This window comes from Microtus oregoni, unplaced genomic scaffold (assembly GCF_018167655.1).
Source record: "Microtus oregoni isolate MIOR12 unplaced genomic scaffold, Mior012 000082F_ref0000272, whole genome shotgun sequence".
Classification (NCBI taxonomy): Eukaryota; Metazoa; Chordata; class Mammalia; order Rodentia; family Cricetidae; genus Microtus; species Microtus oregoni.
In genome coordinates this window covers 1,254,354-1,276,404 of record NW_024544542.1, presented here as the reverse complement: position 1 = coordinate 1,276,404, position 22,051 = coordinate 1,254,354, and the positions used below count along the sequence as shown (strand labels likewise).

The following is a 22,051-nucleotide window of genomic DNA, read 5'->3' as shown; positions in this document are numbered from 1 at the left end:
CTTCTTAAATTAACCCATTTCTATTAATCTGTGTATTGCTACTAGGCTGTGGCTGACAGATGCCAGCAGCTACGTGATGTCTCCTTGACTCTGCTTACTCTCTATATATATATCTCTGTTCAGATTTCCCACCTGGCTATATTCTGTTCTACCATAGGCCCAAAGCAGATTCTTTATTAACCAATGGTAATAAAACATATTCACAGCATAGCTAGGGGAAGCCCACATCAACTTGCCTTTGGAATACTAAATATTCAGCAGTTGGCACACTCTAATGATTACAAAAGTATGCTTACTTAATGGTTTGAGCAATACTTAACTAAGTTTCTTCCCTATCTGGTGCAATTCCTGGCACAAGTAAAAAGCAATGTTATATATGTATACAAAATTAAAACTCGACTCAAGGAAAACTTGACATAAATCTCATGTTGAAGAAGCAGCAGCCAGACTTGTTGATGCTCACCTGTAATCTTAGCACCAGGCAGGTAGAGGCAGGAGGATGCGGAACACAAAGTTATCCTTGGCTATATAATGGGTGGGAGGCCAGCCTGGGCTACCTGAGATTCTGTCAAGAGAGTGGAAGACAGGGAGACTTGGGAGAACTGTGAATCTATTATGTTTCCCGTTTCCTAAGAATGCCGCAGGATGCCACGAGGCTTTCTTACACAGCTTTGTGAACTCTACTGAGGAATGATTAGAATAAATAAGCCAGTCAGACTTATTTATTTATTCAGACTAGGTGTCTCTCTTCCCACATGGGCCGGAGACTCAGATACTGGCCAAGGCCTGTGAATGGCTGGCTTTACTGGTCCTTTGGTTTCACTAGCATTTTAGCTCACCACTGAGACGCCTCCTCAGCAGGGAAACAATTGCCAGAGCCCAAAGGGAAGAAACGTTGTTGTTGGGTGAACTGTCACACAGACTAAGACGATCTTCTTGGCATTATGTTAAAATAACCAAAAATAAAACATCTTCCCGGAATCTGTGATGCTCAGAAAGCAAAAACAGGACTAGGAATTCATACAAGTGGCTAATTATATTTTATCTAGAAACAATTCATTTTTTAAAAAAAGAAAGTGGTGAAGGGGAGGCCAATTTGTTGCTCTGAATATTATAGTTGTGAAAGAATAGTCTCATCTCACAATTACACAAGCTAAACAGGCAACTAAAGACTTACGAAAGTGTTTCAGTAAAAACAAAAGACTACCTCCTGCATCGGAAGGGTTTGTGCTCTGGGGTTGGTCAGTGGGATTAGGCCACCTGATTACTAATGATGACAATTTAGATGTTGGGCTCTTCTTCCAGGGAGACTGAGGGACAGGGGCCCATCTCTCTCAATGATTACTTTTCTGGGGCTGATATCCAGGTCCTTAGAAAGACACTGGGGTGGTGAAAAACTGGCAAGAGACTGAGAAATTTACATCTCAAAGTACCCTAGTTAGGATTAACAATGAAAAGTTCTGAAGTTAAATGCTCAGGGAAAATGAGAAATCTAAGGCCTAAAGGCCTGAAGAAATATTTCTAAAGTTAGGCCTAGGAAGGGAAAGTTTCAGGCCCAGCTGGCATACATGTTTATTTAACATATATTCCTGAACATAGCCTGTTCAGTCTGTATAACGTTATTTGTCTACATGCTCTCAATGCTGACCATTTGGTATTGGATAACCAGTTGGTGCACTCTTCAGTGGAGAGTCCAAATGGATAAATCTACAAACAACTCCTACACCTAAGGCTCAGGGAACATTGCGGAAGAAGGATCCGAAAGACTGTAAGAGCCAGAGGCTCAGAGAGTTTATCTCCTAGGAATGTCAGATGCTACACCCGTAAAGTCTCACTAATGTGACTGCCTAAACCTGAGCTGAACAAAGACAACAATAGATTTGCCAAAGTGGACAAGGAAAGTCCACAAGACTTCAACCCTCAACAAAGAATCCCAAGCAACTAAGGAATTCCTTCATCTTTTAGGAAACTTTACTCAGGCAAAAATGGGATCCTTCGGAGTACAGAGGAAAAGATTTCGGGGTAATCCCATATGACACAGAACTAAAATTTATTTTAAAAAGAAATGTGCTCAGGGATAAATAAGACATGTTCAAGAGTGTAGGTGCAAGCTTCTCAAAGAATGTAGGGACTTAAGTAGTGATTGCACTTAAGACATTATCTCATTCCTCCTCTTCATCTCTTTTATATATAACACACACACATGTACTCAATCAGTCATCAGGCATAGCAAATAGTTCAGGAACATAATTTATAAGTTCCATTTTCATGTTGTAAATATTTGTTGAATGAACTTTTTAAATGAGCAAGATGTCTAAGAATATAAGAATACTTTATGTAAAATATTTTATAATGAGCTATCAAAACATAAATGGCAAACACATGTAGAAGATGTAAAACTTTCCGTGTAATAAAGCGAATAACAAAACTGGAAGACTCGTTGGTTGGTTGGTCGGTTGTCAGTTGGTTGCTTGGTTGGTTTGTGGATTGGTTTGACGAATGAATAGGAGGAAAGGGAGAAAATTAATGAGAAAAATAAAGGACATTGAGCCTATAATTAGAGATTTTAGAGAAGCTAAATAAGAAGGAGAACCCAAAGAAAAACATATAGTCATCCTCCTAAATATTAACCTTCATCAGGCAATGAAAGGAGACAGAGACAGAGACCCACATTGGAGCACCGGACAGAAATCTCAAGGTCCAAATCAGGAGCAGAAGGAGAGAGAGCACGAGCAAGGAACTCAGGACCATGAGGGGTGCACCCACACACTAAGACAATGGGGATGTTCTATCGGGAACTCACCAAGGCCAGCTGGCCTGGGTCTGAAAAAGCCTGGGATAAAACCGGACTCGCTGAACATAGCGGACAATGAGGGCTACTGAGAACTCAAGAACAATGGCAATGGGTTTTTGATCCTACTGCACATACTGGCTTTGTGGGAGCCTAGGCAGTTTGGATGCTCACCTTACTAGACCTGGATGGAGGTGGGTGGTCCTTGGACTTCCCACAGGGCAAGGAACCCTGATTGCTCTTTGAGCTGATGAGGGAGGGGGACTTGATTGGGGGAGGGGGAGGGAAATGAGAGGCGGTGGCGGGGAAGAAACAGAAATCTTTAATAAATAAATAAAAAAAGAAAATTAATGAGAATATGTTTGAGAGAAATACAAAGAAAAATGGAAGGGAAAAACATGAAAAGATGCTATTCTGTTTTTGTGTCAACTTGACACAAGCTACTCACCAGAGGGGAAGGAGCCTCAGTTAAGGAAATGCCTCCATGAGATCCAACTGTAAAGTGTTTTCTGAATTAGTATAGACTGAGAATATACAGAATATGTATGTATATGTATACGTATATACAGAAGTTTCTGTCCTGCCTGGTTCTGCACCCATTCAGTTCCAAAGAAACACACATATTATTATTTATATTAATTATAAACTGTTTGGCCTATTAGCTCAGGCTTATTAACTAGCAACTTAAATTAACCCATATCTATCTTATCTATGTTTAGCCATGTGGCTTGGTACCTTTTCTCAGTGAGACATTCTCATCTTGCTTCCTCTATGTTTGACTGGTGACTGCCTCTGCCTTTCTGGTTCCCAGAATTCTCCTAGTCTGGTTGCCCTGTCTATACTTCCTGTGGCTACTGGCTAATCAGTGTTTTAGTAAACCAATATGAGTGGCAAATCTTTACAGTGTGCAAGAGCATTGCCCCACAACAGGGGAAGGTCCAACCCGGTGTGGAAGGTGCCATACCTGGACTGGTGATCCTGGGTTAGAAAGCAGGTGAACAAACCATGGGAAGCAAGCCAGGAAGCAGCTCTTCTCCATGGTCTCTGCATTAGCTCTTGCCTCCAGGATCCTGTCCTGTTTAAGTTCATATCCTGGCTTCCCTCAGTGATGAACAGCAATAAGGAAGTATAAGCCAAATAAGTCCTTTTCTCCCCAACTTGGTGTTTTGTTGCAGCAATAGAAACCTAACTGAGACAGGTGGATTAAAAGATAAAACACAGGGCTTGTAACTGATAGCTGTGAATGTGTGTGATTTCTTACATACATCTTTGCTCCTGTTTCCAACACATCTTCCAACCATGAAATGGGCAGAAGAGCTTTGAGGAGACAGTTCAAGAGCATTTTTCCTTAAATACATATACCTTATGGTTTTATTATATTTTTCAAATATATACAGATATAGAATGGTATCTATCACTGCCTTTTAATGTTTATCTCCCACTGTATATTAGTGTGAAGCAGGCCTGATATCATTTGAGTGAGCTGAATTTTCAAGTTTTAAAGACTTATATACCACTGATGTAATTTAAAAAGAAATAAACACCATTAGTGGATACTAAAATAAAATGAAAAAAGCATTCCTCTCCCAGAGAAGAATTCAATGGGAGAATGTTCTTCATGGTTCCTTTAATCATTTATTTAAATCCCATATTTTAATAAAATAGTAAATAAAATATTTTTCTCTTTAATGTCACCAGAATTCTAAATCAGAGAAAAAAATGCCATTACATAAATGTTAACCTTAGTTTCAACAAAGTGTTGAAAAGGCTCCTAGACCATGCATATGTTGGACAAAAGTGAGCCGGGTCACAGTGAAGTGAACTCGCAGGTAGTATTATGATTATGTAGGGCAACAATCAATGGTTCAGTCAGCCTTGGAGGAAGGCTGACCTCCAGGAGCACAGGGCCTGTACGTGTGGCTCTGCTTAGGCCATTGGTTTTAATCAAAGACTTAGACGAAGACAGAGAGACACTCATAGGCATTCAACAAAACACCACTCAAGTGAAATTAAATTAAGTTCATAATTTATTAAGTCAGAGAAAGCTAAATTTATTTTTGAGAGCTTAAAAAAAATAAACTCTATGGAGCATGCCACAGTGTCTGTTCACCAAATCCAGCACGGTTCCCATAGCACCGCCCCCATTGTCTGTGTGAAGCAGCCGGCTGTTGTATCTGCAAAGCTGTATTTTGTTGCTTGTTTACCAAAAACCCTTTAATATTAGATTTTACATCATCAGACACGAAGAACGTATATGACTAGGAACCATTTACAGACATCTAAGTCCCTTTATTTTGCTCTTCAGCATCAGTTAGACCTACATAATAGTGACAAGAAGAGAGCCGTAGGTGATTCTCTATCCCCACACATCATATGTGTGTCCTTCTTTACCACATCCTGTAGAAATGCACTTTTGCAAAAATGCCCAGGGACCTCTACAAGGGAGAGAGGCACAGAAGTACAAGGGTATCCTTCTCAGACTTTGGCTAAGGTCTACAAGGGAGAGAGGCACAGAAGTACAAGGTTATCCTTCTCAGACTTTGGCTAAGGACTTGCTGAAATTAACAGACATCATTGTGTGCTAGGTCACAATCTTGGTGTACCAACTTGTATTTAACTCATTGTTCTTGGTTTGTTTTGTTTGTTTGTTTGTTTGTTTGTTGTTTCGATACAGGGTCTATCATAGCCCAGGCTGGCCTTAAAATTGCTATGTAGCCTGGAATGACCTTAAACTTCTGATGTTCTTCCTACATCCAGCTACATAGAACTGAACCCCATTGCTCAATGTGTGTGGTACCTAGGGATCAAATCCAAGACTTTGTGCATTCTAGGCAAGTACTCTACCAACTGAGGCTACATCTCCTTGTATGGTTTTGTTTGTTTATCTGCCTGTTTTATTTTGATACAGGCTCTGTGGCTCAGGCTAGCCTTAAACATGTTCCTCCCACTTCATCCTCCTTAGTGATGGGATGACAAGTAGATACAATTATGACAGCTTTAATGAATTGTTCTTGATGAACGTATACAAAGAATATACACCTCCTATTTTTTCTTTGAAAGCATTATTTACAGATATGGAAACTCTATACTGATAAGCCAAACTTAACACCAGTAAAATTTCATGCAGTAAAAAGGCAGATTCAGCACACAGGTGTTTCTTATACTCTGCCATTGGCATCTTAGAGAGTTTGTTTCCAACAAGGTCCTATTAGATTTACCAAAGACTTTAACATGGGAAGGATCTTTGGCATGCCAGAAGAAAATAATGAATTTGAAAATGATATACAGATTAATTAGGACAGAAAATTAAAATAAACTATCTAAATAGATACAAAGTCCTATCTTTAATGCAAAGCCAGAAAATCAAAAGAAAATCTTAATATATGCAGACATTCATAGCCAAGCATTGGGCCAAGCTCCAGGAATCCTGGTGGAGAGGGAGGAAGAATAGTATGAGTCTGGGAGGAAGAATCAAAGTCATCACAAAGAAACTCACAGAAGCAACATGCCTGATAATAATAGCAGCAGCCCTGTGTATCTGTGCCCTTTGTGTGCCACACTGCATGATGAACACTATGACTATCTGACATGAATGGAGCTGAACATCTTCAAACCAACATTGAAAAAGTGAAAGCTCTCTCCCCAGTTCAGCTTCAAAGTTTGTGGTGACAAAGCCTCTTGTCTATAATTGCAATGCTTATGATGATGAGAGCCGCCACCAAATATTGAGAAGTAAATTGTCAATCGGCAGGGTGAAACATTTCTGCAGTTCCAGTTGTGAGAACTGGACCGAGGGGGCTGTAGTGATGAGGAGATAGAGGAAAACTCACATGTAAGGCGATGCTTTCTGTTATCCACTGCTGTTCAGAACTAGCCCAGGAAGCCTTTTAAGACAGTGTGTTTGCGAGCTCAGTCCAGTGCTCCAGTGTGGGTCTCTGTCTCTGTCTCCATCCATCACCAGATGAAGGTTCTATGATGATATGCAAGATATTCGTCATTATTGCTCTAGGATAGGGTCAATTCAGGTTCCCCATCCTCAGCTGCCCAAGGAACTAACTGGGGACCTCGGCTTGGGTATCTGGGAGCCACTCTAGGTTCAAGTCTCTTGCCAACCCTAAGGTGGCTCCCTTAACTAAGAACCGTGCTTCCGTGCTCCCCGATCCAACCTTCCTTCATCCCAATCCTCCCCCTTCCCCAAGCTCCCCCCATTCTCCCCCTCTCCCCCCTCTCTCCCCATATCCCCTTACCCCCATCCCACCCCACCCCCAAGATCACAATTTTCTCCCCGGCAATTTTGTCTACTTCCCATAGCCAAGAGGGCAACTATATGCTTTTCCTTTGGTTCACCTTTTTACTTAGCTTCTTTGGGATCACCAAGTGTAGACTCCGTGACCCTTGTTTATGGCTAGAAACCAATTATGAGTGAGTACATCCCATGTTCATCTTTTTGGGTCTGGGATACCTCACTCAGGATAGTGTTTTCTATTTCCATCCATTTGCATGCAAAATTTGAGAAGTCATTGTTTTTTAACGCAGCATAGTACTCTAATGTGTAGATATTCCACACTTTCTTCATCCATTCTTCCATTGAAGGGCATCTAGGTTGTTTCCAGGTTCTGGCTATTACAAATAATACTGCTATGAACATAGTTGAACAAATGCTCTTGTCATGTGATAGGGCATCTCTTGGGTATATTCCCAGGAGTGGTATTGCTGGGTCCAGGGGTAAGTTGATCCCGAATTTCCTGAGAAACCGAAACACCGATTTCCAAAGTGGTTGCACAAGATTGCATTCCCACCAGCAATGGATGAGTGTTCCGCTTCCTCCACAGCCTCTGAGCAGAAGGAGGGAGAACATGAGCAAAGAAGTCGGGACCACGAGGGGAGCACCCACCCACTGAGACAGTGGAGCTGATCTATTGGGAGCTCACCAAGGCCAGCTGAACTGTGACGGAAAAAGCATGGGATAAAACTGGACTCTCTGAGCATGGCCAACAATGAGGGCTGATGAGAACCCAAGGACAATGGCACGGGGTTTTGAACCTACGTAATTGCTGGCTTTGTGGGAGCCTAGCCAGTTTGGATGTTCACCTTCCTAGAAATGCACGGAGGGGGGAGGACCTAGGACTTACCACAGGGCAGGGAAATCTGACTGCTCTTTGGGCTGGAGAGGGAGGGGGAGAGGAGTGGGGGGAGGGGGAGAAGGGTGGGAGGAGGGGGAGGGAAATGGGAGGCTGGGAGGAGGAGGAAATTTGTTTTTTTTTTCTTTACTCAATAAAAAAAAAGTTAAAAAAAAAAGACCGTGTGTTTGCTTTAATTGTTCACTGTGTACTGAGAACAGAGGTCAGAACTACACTATTGCTAACTCAAGTTTATCTTTTTTTATCCCCATCTCATACTTGGCCATCTAGAGATGGAAAGTAAAATGTTGCTGAGGTTCACACAAATAAGAAGTGATAGAATTAATTAGTAAAGGCCAAACAATACATAATTTCACTAAATTCCCATCTTCCTTTTCTTTGGAAATAATCCTACACGGCCATTTGTTGAAAGTTGAATGTCTTTTTCCTAAGAACATTTTTTTTTGAAACCCTGTACTGAGAAACCTTCACCTTGGTATCAAGAAGCCTGCTTGTCAAGCAATATCACTTCACAAGAATAAGTGGTTGGTGGTTAACAAACCAGTAACTGGACAGTAGACAATAATATGTCCAAGTGAATCTTTAGAGTCAGTGAAATGTGGAACTCCATCAGTGGGGGGTACTTATGAAGCCATCCTGATTCTTTGCAAAAGCATTTTATTGGCCTGCTAGTCCTCCTGCTTCAGGAAGAGTCCATATACCTGCTGTTCTATTTTCAAGCATTTGTATAGCAGTTATGTGAGCCCCATTCATTAAGAGAAAGCTCTAATATGTATCCAAATATAGCTATGTGCTTTCATTTCCGTTGTGAATAACAAAATACTTAAAAGCAGGCATCTGTTTAGAGTCTTGCTTACTTGGGAGATGGCCTAGCAATTGGCCCAATCAGGGAGGGTAGGAGGAACACTAGAGCTCAGTGGGCTGTGAGGAGACATCCCAGTAACTCTAGGTGGGTCATTATAAAACATTACTGGGTGGGGAAGATGGTTAGAATATGGTGGGACATAAACTCTGAGCAGGGTTTTCAGAACTACTTACTGTCTTGGTATCAAGATTCATGATGGATTCTTGAATGGAAAAGTAGAACATGTTCCTACAATGCTAGGGTGGAACTGGTTGTCACAGAACAGGAGCAGACGTTGGTTTTGGAAAAGAGTCTCCCCTCTGAGGTTTCAAGATACACATTAGCACAAATGCAGGACTCTTCCATTAGAGCATCAGGAATCTCCTTCGTTTGCCTTTCCAGCAATCATGTGAAATAGCTAATGTATCATTATCCCAACCTTGTAAATGAGAAAACTGAGGTTTCCTGAAGCACTTGGTAGAAGGTCTCACAGAAAAAATACCAGAGAACTTAGACAACAATGTGGACACTAAGAGAGACTTACATAGATCTAATCTACATGGGAAGTAGAAAGTAGAAAAAGACAAGATCACCTGAATAAATTGGGAGCATGGGGACCTAGGGGGAGGGTTGAAGGGGGGAGGGGAGAGGCAGGGAGGGGAGCAGAGAAAAATGTAGAGCTCAATAAATATCAATAAAAAAAACAAAAAAACATAAACAGCAAAAAAAAGAAAGAAAAAATACTCAATATTCAATCTTTTCACCTAACAACTATGTTCCAATGACAATGATGAATTTAAAAGCTCATTTATTCAGTGATCATTTCTGATATCATCTTTCCATTACTTAAGTCACAGCTTGAGTATATTGTTCTGTGGAGTGGTAGACACAACAGGGAGAGGTTGTGTTCCTTGATCCATCATCATGGTTGGCAGTCTCATTGAATACCAGAGTTCTGTGCCCTGGGAACATGAATAGACCCGAGTCTTAAACTAGTATTTATATTGCAACAGAAGTACCAATAAGCATATGGATTATATCTGCAGTTCTTTTGTTTACAAACATTGCAAGCTCCTATCTATACAAATGGCATACCATATGTATACTCTTTTCCCATACTAGGGGCTCAAGATCTGGATCGTATCCGACTCTCCACCTACAGAACAGCATGCAAGCTGAGGTTTGTGCAGAAGAAATGCAATTGTAAGTGTTCCATTTGTTTGTGCTAATTACCTACATGAGTACTATCATTTATGCTTGTTATTGGGTTTATTAAAACCAGGTTTTCCTACAAGGATTGATAAACATATGCTTACACAAGAATAAAGAGGGTATTGTGGTCGTGAATAGTAAAGAAACTATTGCTAGAAACTCTCAGGTCTGGTTTAGCCTCAACTACCAAAGACTTAAAATAGATGAGCCTCTTGAAATCTATATCTATGTGTGTCTATCTTTCTTTCTCTACATATTAAATATATAAATAAATGATAGATATAGATACATATGTGTGTATATGTATATAGATAAATATATGATAAATAGATTAGATAGATAGATAGATAGATAGATAGATAGATGATAGATTAAATTGAGAGATTTCTAAACTCAGCAAGGAGTGTTTCCTCTCTTTACTACCCATGACATTTTAATGATATCCAAGTTGTTGGGGGGACTGTTTGTTGGTTCCCAGCCACCCAGCCAGCTTATCCCAGAAAAAATCACACAGAAACTGTACTAATTAAATCACTTCTTTGCCCATCAACTCTAGCTTTTTATTAGCTAACTCTTATATTAATTTAACCCATTTCTATTAATCTGTATATTGCCACGTGGCTGTAGCTTATGGGGTAAAATTCCCAGTATCTGTCTCTGGCGGCAGCTCCACAGTTCCTTTCTTACTCCACCCTTCTTTTCTCCCAGCATTCAGCTTAGTTTACCCCACCTAGCTCTGTTCTCCTATAACTCTGCTATAGGCACAAAGCAGTTCCTTTATTTATCAATGGTAATCACAGCATACAGGTACTTTGTAAACCATCACACTTAAAATCCTCTCTGCATGTCCATTTATAACTATCAGTTGTTTATAAACAAACATCTTGAAAACATTCAAGCTCCTTTCTGAAACGATAAAATCAGCCCAGAGAATCAATATGTTGATTACATTTTTTGGACAAGAGTTGCAGTAGATACATAACTTTAAAAAACACAGGAACCTGCTTCTGTTTGCTGCCGATTGCAAACTACACACAGCAAGCTGAGTGCCAACCACATGAGCAGTTCAGTGCTCCCTGTGGGTTGGCACGCCCCTTCATGCTGCCACAACTGTTCTCTCTGGCAAAAATATTACTTTGTGGTTCATTTGTGTCGATTTATTCTGTTCTTTTTAAAGAATTGACTCTCATTCAAAATTAATAACTTCTCATTTTCTAATTAGTGAAAAACAGTTTGTTTTGTTTTTTTATGTAAGCCCAAACATTCTATCCAGAATGTACATATAGTTCTTGAATAGCTAACATGGGAATTAGACTCTTAGTGAATGCAGAGTTAGCCACTTCCCCAGGTCTACCCTGCCAGAGTCTCCGTGGGTATTTCCCAGAGCCCTGAGCAAGCCACACAGCCCCACACATCTGGGTACACAGTTGATCGTGACTACGAAGATGGTAAGGTGATTCAGTCCCCGCAAGGTGCTTAAAGCAGTTCACCAGCCAGGGGATAAGAAATAGGCCAAGATTTGGGACAGGATGAATGGGGAGAAAACACACACATACACATGGAACAAAAACAAGCAAACAAACTGTGTGTGTGTGTGTGTGTGTGTAAAGACACTATGTCCAATGCTGGAAATATCACTCAGATGGTAGAGTTCTTGCTTATCAAGCATGAAGTCCCTTTCACCATATTAATCAGGTGGTGCATGAGCAGAAGGATCAGAAGTTCAAGGTCATTGTTGGCTTCATACTGATTTTGAGGTGAGGCTATCCTGGGCTAAAGGAGACTGTATTTTCTATAGTTAATTAATTAACCTGAAATTTAAATATATGTATATAGCTATATTTGTAGAAGGAGCTGCGGGCTCCTTCCTGCCACCCATCTCCCAGCTGCCTGGCTAGCTTATGCCCCAAAATAACAACACACAAATTGTATTCTTTTAAACACTGCCTGGCCCATTAGTTTCAGCCTCTTATTGGCTAATTCTCACATCTTGATTAACCCATTTCTAATAATGTGTGTAGCACCACAAGGTGCTGGCTTACCGGGAAAGATTCTAGCCAACATCATCTCAAAGAGGAGAGCTATGGTGTCTGCTTCGTTGCCTTCTTCCCAGCATTCTGTTCTGTTTACTCCACCTACCTAATTTTCTGTCCTATCAAAGGACCAAGACAGTTTCTTTATTTAACCAATGAAATCAATACAAAACAGGAGGCCCTCCCACATCATATATTTGTATTTTCAGGCACGAACGAGCCAATAAGAGTCTTTTCAGTGCTGTTTTCCAAAGGTAAAGAAAAGGCTTCCAGAGAGGAAAGACTCCCCTTCTTCCTCAGTGCTATCCAAAATAGAACAAATGAGGAATCCCCAAAGTGGGGAGGAGTTGGGAGAATGGGATGAGAATTGCATCCCCCTTAAAAGTTTGTCAAGCTTTTCGTAGACATTTATCAGTGAAGGTTGGAACTTCCAAAAAGACCACAAAATGGTTAGGAGAAATGAGAAAATAAATGGGAAAGAAGACAGAGAAAGGAGGAGGGAAAAATGAATAGATTCATAGTGACTAATCAGCAACCCTTTAGGCAACATTACACCATGCACATACAACATGATCCCTGCCTGGTTTTGTGGCACCCTGTGGGTCATATCCCATTCCTCATACTCTGAGAAAGTCTATTCTCAGTCTTGCACATTTCTTTTTTCCTCTTCCTATTCTTTTTAAGTCACATCCTTATCCTGCATCCAAAATTGTGCCCCAGCTGCATGGGCCAGCTTGGAAAATAGTATGGAAGCAGAGAGGGCAATAGTTCAAATAAGTGGAACCTAGGAGCAGAATTCCTGTCTAGTGTCTCCTTGCAGAGTCCACACTGTTTCCTCTAAACTTGGTAAGCATCTTAACTTCCTGCTACACATCTAACTCTGGGTCAGGAAGCAGAGACAGTGTGACTGGCCATGAGATACAACTTTAAGGTTGCTCAGAGTCTCACTGGGTAATTGGATTGTTGGGGTGAATAAGACAACATCAGGACACGGCACTTGGGAGTCCTGAAGAAGGACTTGGGAAGTCACGTCAGTGCCCTGATGTTAGGGAGAAACTTTCTTGAATAAAAATCTGAAAGTTAATATGAGGGACTCAGTAGATATGAATAAAAAGGGAATAAAAAAACCATTGTGTGCTTTACAATGTATCTGATAAGCTTCATGCATTTTAGGATGAGGAAAAAAAATCACAATCTAAAATAACTAGTTAAAGCTCAGAAAACAAAAGCAATCGTGACTGGAATGTTGCACTGAAATTAAGCTTGTTTAAATACTTTCTGCATTGATCAGAGGATCAAATTCAGAGCTGTCTGTTTGTTCTACCTTCTTTCCTAACAGTAAACCATGTGATGTTCTGAGTTACCTGTGAAATGTTAACACAATTGAATTTGGTTTATTGGAATCAATGTTGGAGTCTTCTAGAAAAGTAGCCAAAGGGGGTGATCATTTTGGTAACATAATATTCATCAGCAATTGTTGTAGGAGGCTGCTACTTAATTCCCAGCTGCTCAGCCCTGAAATAATCACATAGAAAGCATATTATTTGCAATACTATTTGGCTGATAACTTAAGTATATTTCTGGCTAACTCTTATATCCTAAACTAGCCCATCTCCATTAATCTATGTATCACCATGATTACTGGGTAAAGTTCTGTTCTGAGCATTTGTCTCTGGTGGGGCTACATGGTATCTCCTGACTCTGCCTTCTTTCTCCCAGCATTCAGTTTAGTTTTCACTATCTACCTCTATTCTGCTCTGTGCAGGCCCGAGACAATTTCCTTATTAATCAATGGTATTCACAGCATACAAAGGGAAATCCCACATCACCTCCCCTTTTCTGTTTAAATAAAAAGGGAGGTTTTAATTTTAACACAGAAAAAAATACATATAACAAAAGAAGTATCAAGCAAGAATTATAGTTACAATATTTATATCTACTATAACCATACATTCTTCAAATCCATCAAAGACTCCAGAAGGATATAATACTACCTAAGTAAATAGGAAGTGCATTGTAAGCAACTTCCAAATCTCTAGAATTGACAGAGACCTCTCACTGCCTGGACAGTCACCCAAAGTTCTTCTGAATCATTGGGGCATCCATCTTCGGCCTACAGGCCCATAGTATCCAGCAGACATTTCCATGAATCAGGAAATTTGAAGATCTGTTCTACCTTATAATGATAAAGTTAATCAGTTGCTTTCTTCTGTATCCTACGGAATGCCTGGCAGACTCTTTCATGTAGCAGGAACCCCAAAGGATCATCTCACCTTTAGGCAAGTTCAGCAGTCATTTCTCTGTGGATCCTGCATGTCCAGTTCATACAGCATAGCATCAAGCAGTCCAGGCAATAGCAGTTTCTTACTCAGATGGCTAACCAATCAATGCCATAAGGAGCTTCTTTGGTGCCCATCATCCTCTTCAAATATCTTGGTGCTGCCAGGAGCAAATGTGTCTCACTGTCATGGAAAGTCCTAAGTTTTTACCAACACTAAGTATCATATCCCCCTTTAAATGTAAACAAACATTTATAAACAATCATTTAGGAAATTTGTGCATAGTTCTCTCCAAACTGTTTCCTGCTTTTTGTTGGGTGAAGTAATTTTGGGGGTGTTCATGGCAACCTTTTGGGGGATCTTGGTGCATCAAACAACATTAATCTGGACTTAATCCACAGGTTCTCATCTTCTGTGGAAGCAAAAGAAGAACTTCTTTTCCAAAGTAGCATATCTTTAGACTCAAATTTTGAACTAAAGAAACCTTTAAAATATATATGCTGACTTAGCTTAGCAGTCCCCAGAATCAAATGTCTCTCTGCAATCAAAAAATTCAAAGAAAACACAATAATATACATAATCTACACTCTCAAAATATATTCCATCTTTACATGCCTTATTTTCTTTATTCCTATTACTTTTTCTGCAAGTTCACTTTGTCTCTTTAAAGACTTTGTTTTATGTTTTAAAAACCATTAACTTCTTTTTATAACTGTCTATATTCTTTTTGTTTTCATTTTCCACTCTTTCAAAACTGTATGGGTTTTTTTGTTTTGTTTTGTTTTTGTTGCTACCACTTTATCAGGAGGACCTTTCTTAAAGGAGCTGCAGCATGCCATCAGCAAACAGAGCCCAACTGAAAAACAAATGCAGCTAAGCTTTGTTTTTTAGTGTCTAGGATTCCTTTCCAAATCTTCTTGGGTTTTTTGTTGATTTAGCTAGCACACTTTGGAGCATCAATTTGTTGTAGGAGACCACTTGTTTGTTCTGGCTGCTCAGCCCCAAAATAACCACCCATAAACTGTATTAATTAAATCACTGCTTGGCCAATCACTATAGCATATTTCTAGCAAACTCTTACATATTAAATTAACCCATTTCTTATTATTTTATATTTTATCATAAGTCTCATGGCCTACTGGCAAGCTTTCAGCTGTCAACTCATGTCTTTACCCTCTGGCAGCTACATGGCATTTCTTGACTCTGCCTTCTTTCTCCCAGCATTCAGTTTAGTATTCTCCACCTACCTCTACTCTGCTCTGTGCAGGCCCAAGACCATTTCTTTATTAACCAACGGTAATCATAGCATACAGAGGGGAATCCCACATCAAGCAATGAATTTACATCCTTGCATTAGAGTAAGGTAATTCTAGTCTACAAAAAAGATAACACAGTGAATTATTATGCCTTGTAATGGAGCTTTACTCTAAAACAAAGGGTGTAAGATAAAAATCAGAATGTAGTGGATTTACCTCTCCAGAGCACAAAAATTCTAATCACCTCCAAGAGCTAAGAGAAAGAGCAGAGGTTCCCTGCTTGCAGCAAGGACCACAAACAGATAAGAGCAGAACTGATCTATAACAAAAAAACAACTCCATGCTTGCTTACAGTCAATTTAATAGGTAAAGACGGGGTAATTCCAGTAACCGTTGCCTAGCACCTGCTAACAGAGTTACTGAGGAATCTTGGCATACCTGAGATGCTATAATAAAATGCCATCATCTAGACAGTTTGTAAATGATAGAAATATATTTATTTTCATAGCTACAGTGGTCAGGAAGTCCAAGAGAAGGCACCAGTCTACTTGGTGGTTTCTGTGAGCCTAATTTCAGATTCATAGGTAGCCTCTTCCTTCCCAGGAGATCTCATGTGACTGAGGGGGAAGTGTCACACTCTTGGGCCTCTTTCATAAGGGCCTTAGTTGCCACTATGAGGCTCCAGTTTAAGAAATTAATCACTTTCCTGAAGGCGCCAGCTCATTTGACTGTCACATTGGACATTAAGTTTCTGTATATAGTTGGAGGAGAGGAGATAGGTATAAGCATAGGATATGCATAGGATAACTCATTATGTCATTTATTTTATAGAAATCAATGGATTATGACCAAGAACAGGTTGTTTATTTTCCAAAATAGAACTCCTTTAGAGGCCAAATTTATTCTGCATATTATTCAAACTAAATTTTAAACTCACAATATAGAAGAAAAAAATAAAAAATTGGCTATCATGAAATCATCCCATAGAGGGAAAAATGTCCAAATACAGCAGGAATATATGGATTTTCTATTTCCTGAAGTCAAAGACCACACAAGTTAGTTAATTATCCATCCTATCCACACAGAGACAGATTCCCATTACAGATGCCAAGTCCATCTCCTGATACAAGTATTGACCGATGCTGAGAATAAAAGCTCCCAATACTGTGATAAGTACTTAAAGACGGACTAGTGTCTCTTTTTGTGTAGACCAGGACCAAAGAATAGTTTTTATAGATAGATACTTGTAATAAATTTGGTAATAGGGAACAATAATATGCATCCTAATTGAATAAATTGTGCTCCTAAAAAAGAATTTAATCCTCATTAGAAGTCAGCATTTGGGAGAAAACTTCTACTCACTCATTAAGTGTTTGATCCCATCAATAAAAATATTGTGAACATTCTTTCTCTCCTATATGTGGCTGTGTAACATCCTTCATTCTTCTGAGAATATAAAGTTGTTTGGCATCCCTCAGGCTTAGAGAAACACTTTCTTGCCTAGGTCTCTTTATCTATCAAAGGCATTTACCAGTCTTGCTGATAAAAGAATAGCTGTGAGAAATCCATCTCATTTTTTACAGGCAGAAGACTTTCAGCCTTCTTCCATTGAAATTATTTTCCACATCACTATTTCTAATAGTTGTTCGTCTTTGTATTCTACTATAACTACCCTCCCTGTGATATAATCCTAATAGAACAGAAGAAAGGATATCTCTAAAACTTAAGAACATCAAGCTGGCTATTTTACATCCTGGAAAGAAGGGACAAAATGTAGAAAACAAGATTTCTTACACACTCTGCTCATTTACAATCTTTTCTTAATTTAATTTATTTAGATTAAACAGCTTGTTAACTATTGATAAGATCTGTGAAATGACAACCTCTCCGTCTTTATTTTAAGCAAATAGATGCTTCCTTCTAGATCAGTATTTCTTTGGGGGGCAATGGCAAGCTTAATGATACAGATACCCTGCCAAGTCAGCACATTTTCCCCTTCAAAAATTACTTCGAAGGCAATGATACATCATCTCAAGTTCATGATCAACAAAAAGGCAACATGAGAAAAAATTCAGAACCATGGGGCCACCTCTGTTTAATAAAGGGAACAAAATACTGCAATGGGATACTCCCTCCCACACCCACAGAAAGAGTGGCCCATTCCCCCATCCCCTCAGCCTCAGCTTCACTTTGCTTTCTGTCAGTAGCAGCAATTAAATTTTTATTTCAAAGGGAAAGAGGTGAAAGTGTCTATAATTGCATCTGGTCTTTCATGGTTTCTCAAATGATCTTTTCTTTACCAAGCGAAATGCCTTTTGAAAATACCCTGCATTCAGAGTCTGTTGGAACATATGTTTTTGTCTACATTAAAGTCTGTAAGCTTTTTTCAGGGTTTGTAGGCACCACTACCTATTGATCTGTTTCTCTATCACAGAAAAATAACCTAAGAAAATTACATCTCAACAGATCCTAATAAAATTTCTTAGATGAGTGAGTGAGTGAGTGTGAAGTAGATTTGTTATTTCACTAGCCAAGTGACTAGTCTTCCACAGTAAGAGAATGTATTCATAGTACTGACTCATGCTCGTTTTCTTGCTTTTGTCTCCCTACCTCGCTGTGCATGCATATGTGGCTCTCTGGATCAGTTTTCTGTGTGCCGTGCACTCAGCTCTTAGCATCACATTGGGCTGAAATCTGCAGCTTGCATCCAGGACTTGTCCTCTTCCAAGTGTATTGGCTGTTGTGATTCTTGTCCTTGTGTTTGTGGGGCTGATGTCCCTGTTTTCTTGCTGGGTGCCAGCTGAGAACTGTTTTCAGTTCTTAGAGCTTTCTTGATTCCTTGCTATGTGACCCCTGTGGACTACTCAGATGATTGTGCTGAATTACATCCCTGCTTTCCTCTTTTGTGACCAAACAGCCTTTGTATTTAAATGGGAAAACTAGTTGTTTATGCCAGGACTAACAAGATGATCTTCAGATTTTAAGGTTACCCAAAATCTATCTGTAAAATTTCCCTAAGAAGAGTATCAGGATTAAGGTTCCACTGAGGAGCTGAGAGAAGACAGGTGATACCAGGGGGCAAGAAACCTTAGGGAGATGTTCTTGGAGTCTAGCCTATTATAGTGCCCAAGAACATAGATTTTTTCCTGTTTCCAGATAGTAACCTTGAGTATAAAAATAAGTTAAAAGACTAGAAAAGAAGGAAAGCAGGAGCTTCCCCTGGCCTAGGAGTGGGAGGAAGGGCAGAAAGTATCACAATTAGTACACAAAGGGCAGGTGATGGAGCAGAATCATCTTTGTGTTGTTTCAAATGTTTTCTATGCATATTTTTGTTACTGGTGTTCAATGTTCTAGACACTTGTTTAGAATAAAGAAGGAAAGAAAGAAAAGTGCACTGTGCAAGAATGAAATGTTCTCAAAAATTCCCTGTGGGGGAGTTAGTGGCAGCGGAGCATAAACAAACTTATTAATGATACCCATTCAAGATGAGTGTGGGGGAGGGGAACTCTCTGAGGGCCCTACACCTCTGAGGAAGTGGTTTCCCTTTCATCAGAACAAACCCCTGACAGAATGTAGCTATGGCTTTAATGTTCTGGCAGTTTAGATGTGGATTTCAATGTAGTTGCTTTTGCTTGCTTGTTTGTTTATTTTTATTTGATACAGGAAATGGAGGGCTTGTTTTCTTGGTGATATTTTTAGTTTTCCAGAATGTTGACTGTTTTGCTCAGGGTCTCCCTGCGGCAGAATCTGTGGACTAAGCCTGGACCCCTGTTCTTCTTTCTGGAGGTGGGATGCTGCAAACAACAGTTCCCTAGACTCTTGTCTGCTCCTGGGTGACACCTAGATACTGTGCAGCAAAGCATGTCATCTTTAATGGTCTTGTAGTGTTGGGGGGGAGTGGAATTTGATGCATTCCTAGCTTTTTAAACTTCTCCAAATGTATTTAAGAGGTTTTAAGGCAAGATTAAGTAACCTTCCCCTTGAGATTTCCTAGTTTTCTTTCTGGAAGTTTCTGCTACTAGCCCAAAGTCATTCAAGAGAATGGTGAAGGGTATTCGGTAAGGGTTCTCCCACAGAGAACATATATCAAAGCTCCAGAGCACACTAAAGGAAAGCAGAGATTCTCAGAAGGCTGGGAATACAAGCGGTCTCTCCTATGCAGCCACTTCAGTTGTTCAAATGGAAATTCAACCCCAATGTCACCCCATTTTAATCTCCACTTAGGTTTCCTTAATGGTTGTTGTTAAAGATTAATTATGCATTCAACAATTAGGGACTAAACATTTACTGCACACCAAGCTTGACACAAGACCAAAATGTGTGGGTGAAAAGTAGAGAATTCAGAAATCCTCCCCTTTACATATTTCTCTTCCACAAAATTTAAATGAGTGGATTCCCCCTTCCAATACATTATGGTCGCATGTTAAAAGTAAGAAGAAAGAAAAAAGTTGGAGGTTGGTAATAGAACAGTGGGAGGACATATGCCCAGGTCATGAATCTTTAAACTCTTCTCCCACCTCAAAATGTAGGCATCATAACATCTAACCAGCTGCGAGTTTACATGTTCGTCATCTCCTTTCTGAGATAACTCTACACCTTTGATCAAATATACTCCACAGTGTGTAATACCCCTCAAACTTTTCCCAGGACTGTGAGTCTGAGAGCATTTACTACTGTCTCCACATATTTTATTGTACAGTTGACCTTAAAATAGAGGGATTATCTGGCTTGTCCTGACCTAACTATGTAAGCCATTTAAAAGCAGAGAGTTTTCCCAGTTAGAGTAAAGCTATGATTTTAATAGACTAACAATTGAAATGTAGGAATAGGTGCAGTTGCTTTTAGTTTTAGATTACCTGGATTGCAGTCCAAAATAGCCCTCAAGATCTCTGACCCCCTGAGTAATAATGTCTCAGGAAAGTCGTAGATTTCAGTGGTTGGACATACCACCACTCTCTTGAAAATAAAGGGAAAAGCATGCTTAATTCGTAACTATCGATAGGTACCGAGCAAAAAAAGGCTGTAAAACACTGAACTCTGATAACAAAAAGAATAAATAGTTGAAACAGATTTTCTCCAGGGCATTTTAAATGAGAATTCAACTCATCCCCTGGTCCTATTGTTTGCCCTTTCTTTTCTCCCTAAGAAACTTATCACATTCTACTATGCTCCATGTTCTATAACTTACTTAGTTGTTATGTTTATTTGTCTTCTCCAGCTCAGACATGAGCATCTCAGGGACAGAGATCACTGTGTGTCTTATATATTAGTGTATCAACAGTACCTGGCACATAAGTATTTACAGATACTTATTTAGATGAATGAACTTTTTGAAATGTTGGAAAGAATCAAGTAAATACTGGCAATACATGGTTTCATATATATTAATTTAAATGAGTAAAATACCACTGATACCATGCTAAGTAGTCATTAATACTGTGCTTCAGAATTGCAAAGTGTTTATTGAAGCTGAGAGATGGCTCTGGTGGTTATATAAGAGTGAGTCTTGTGCTTCCGGAGAAGCCAGCACCCACGTCGAGAGGTTCATAACCTCCTGCAGCACCAGCTCCAGGAGATCAACACACACACACACACACACACACACACACACACACACACACACACATATAATTAAAACTTAAAAATAAAATCTGAAGAAACATACTTGTCAATAGCCCCTAAGCTTTCCTCAAAGCTTGGTAAGTCAACTCATTTTCTTCTTAAATCATCCTAAACTTCTATTCGAATTTTCTGGTGCAAATATTCTCCATGCAGTAGTTATATGAAGCCATGAATGGAAGAGTATGTCAAACAGCCCTTACAGAGAAAGGTTTTTCCTGGACTTCTGAGTTTTACGGAATGGAGGTTTGTTAGCAGACTGTGATTCCTTTTCCATGATAGAGAAATGTCAGAATACGATGACTCTGTAATGTACTCTAAAGCTTGATGCACACATATCACTACAGAAAATATCACAAGAGCGTGACTACGCATAAACAAGTGCTTCATTGCCTTAAAAGTAACAGCTAATGTGTTCAGGCATATTATTGCATTTTTTTTTGTTTGTGAAGGTTCAATGAAGTATGATGTTAAGTATGTCCACATCATTCTTATGTTAGCATAGTCCTACATATATCTCACGGTTTTCTAAAAATTGTTTTAAAATATGTAACATAAAATTTATCATTTATGCCATTTTTAGTGTATTACTTCCATTAAATATATTCATAAAGTTGTTCAGATATGACCAGCCATGCCCAGAACTTTTGCACATGCCAAATAAAATGTAATTAATTAAATTAATGGTTAATTATGGTTTAATTAATTATAAAAAATTAATGATTATTAATTAAAAATAATTTAATTATCTTTTAAAAGATTTATTATTCTTATTTTATGTGCTTAAGTATTTGTTTGTCTTCATGTGTATGTGTATACCATGTTTGTGCCTGAAGCCTGCAAAGACCTGAAGAGAGCATCAAACCAACAGGAATA

At 39.3% G+C, this 22,051-nt stretch overlaps 1 protein-coding gene across 24 annotated transcripts in view; it reads left to right on the top strand.

Annotated features, from left to right (window-relative positions):
* The window catches only part of LOC121441888 (dystrobrevin alpha-like), a 349,129-nt gene that overhangs the window by 223,060 nt on the left and 104,018 nt on the right, over positions 1 to 22,051 (top strand). For all 24 annotated transcript variants that reach the window (XM_041643231.1, XM_041643233.1, XM_041643241.1 and 21 more), the window contains one exon: positions 9,899 to 9,979. In XM_041643231.1, coding sequence (XP_041499165.1) covers positions 9,899 to 9,979 — 81 coding nt within the window. The remainder of the gene's footprint in view (positions 1 to 9,898; positions 9,980 to 22,051) is intronic.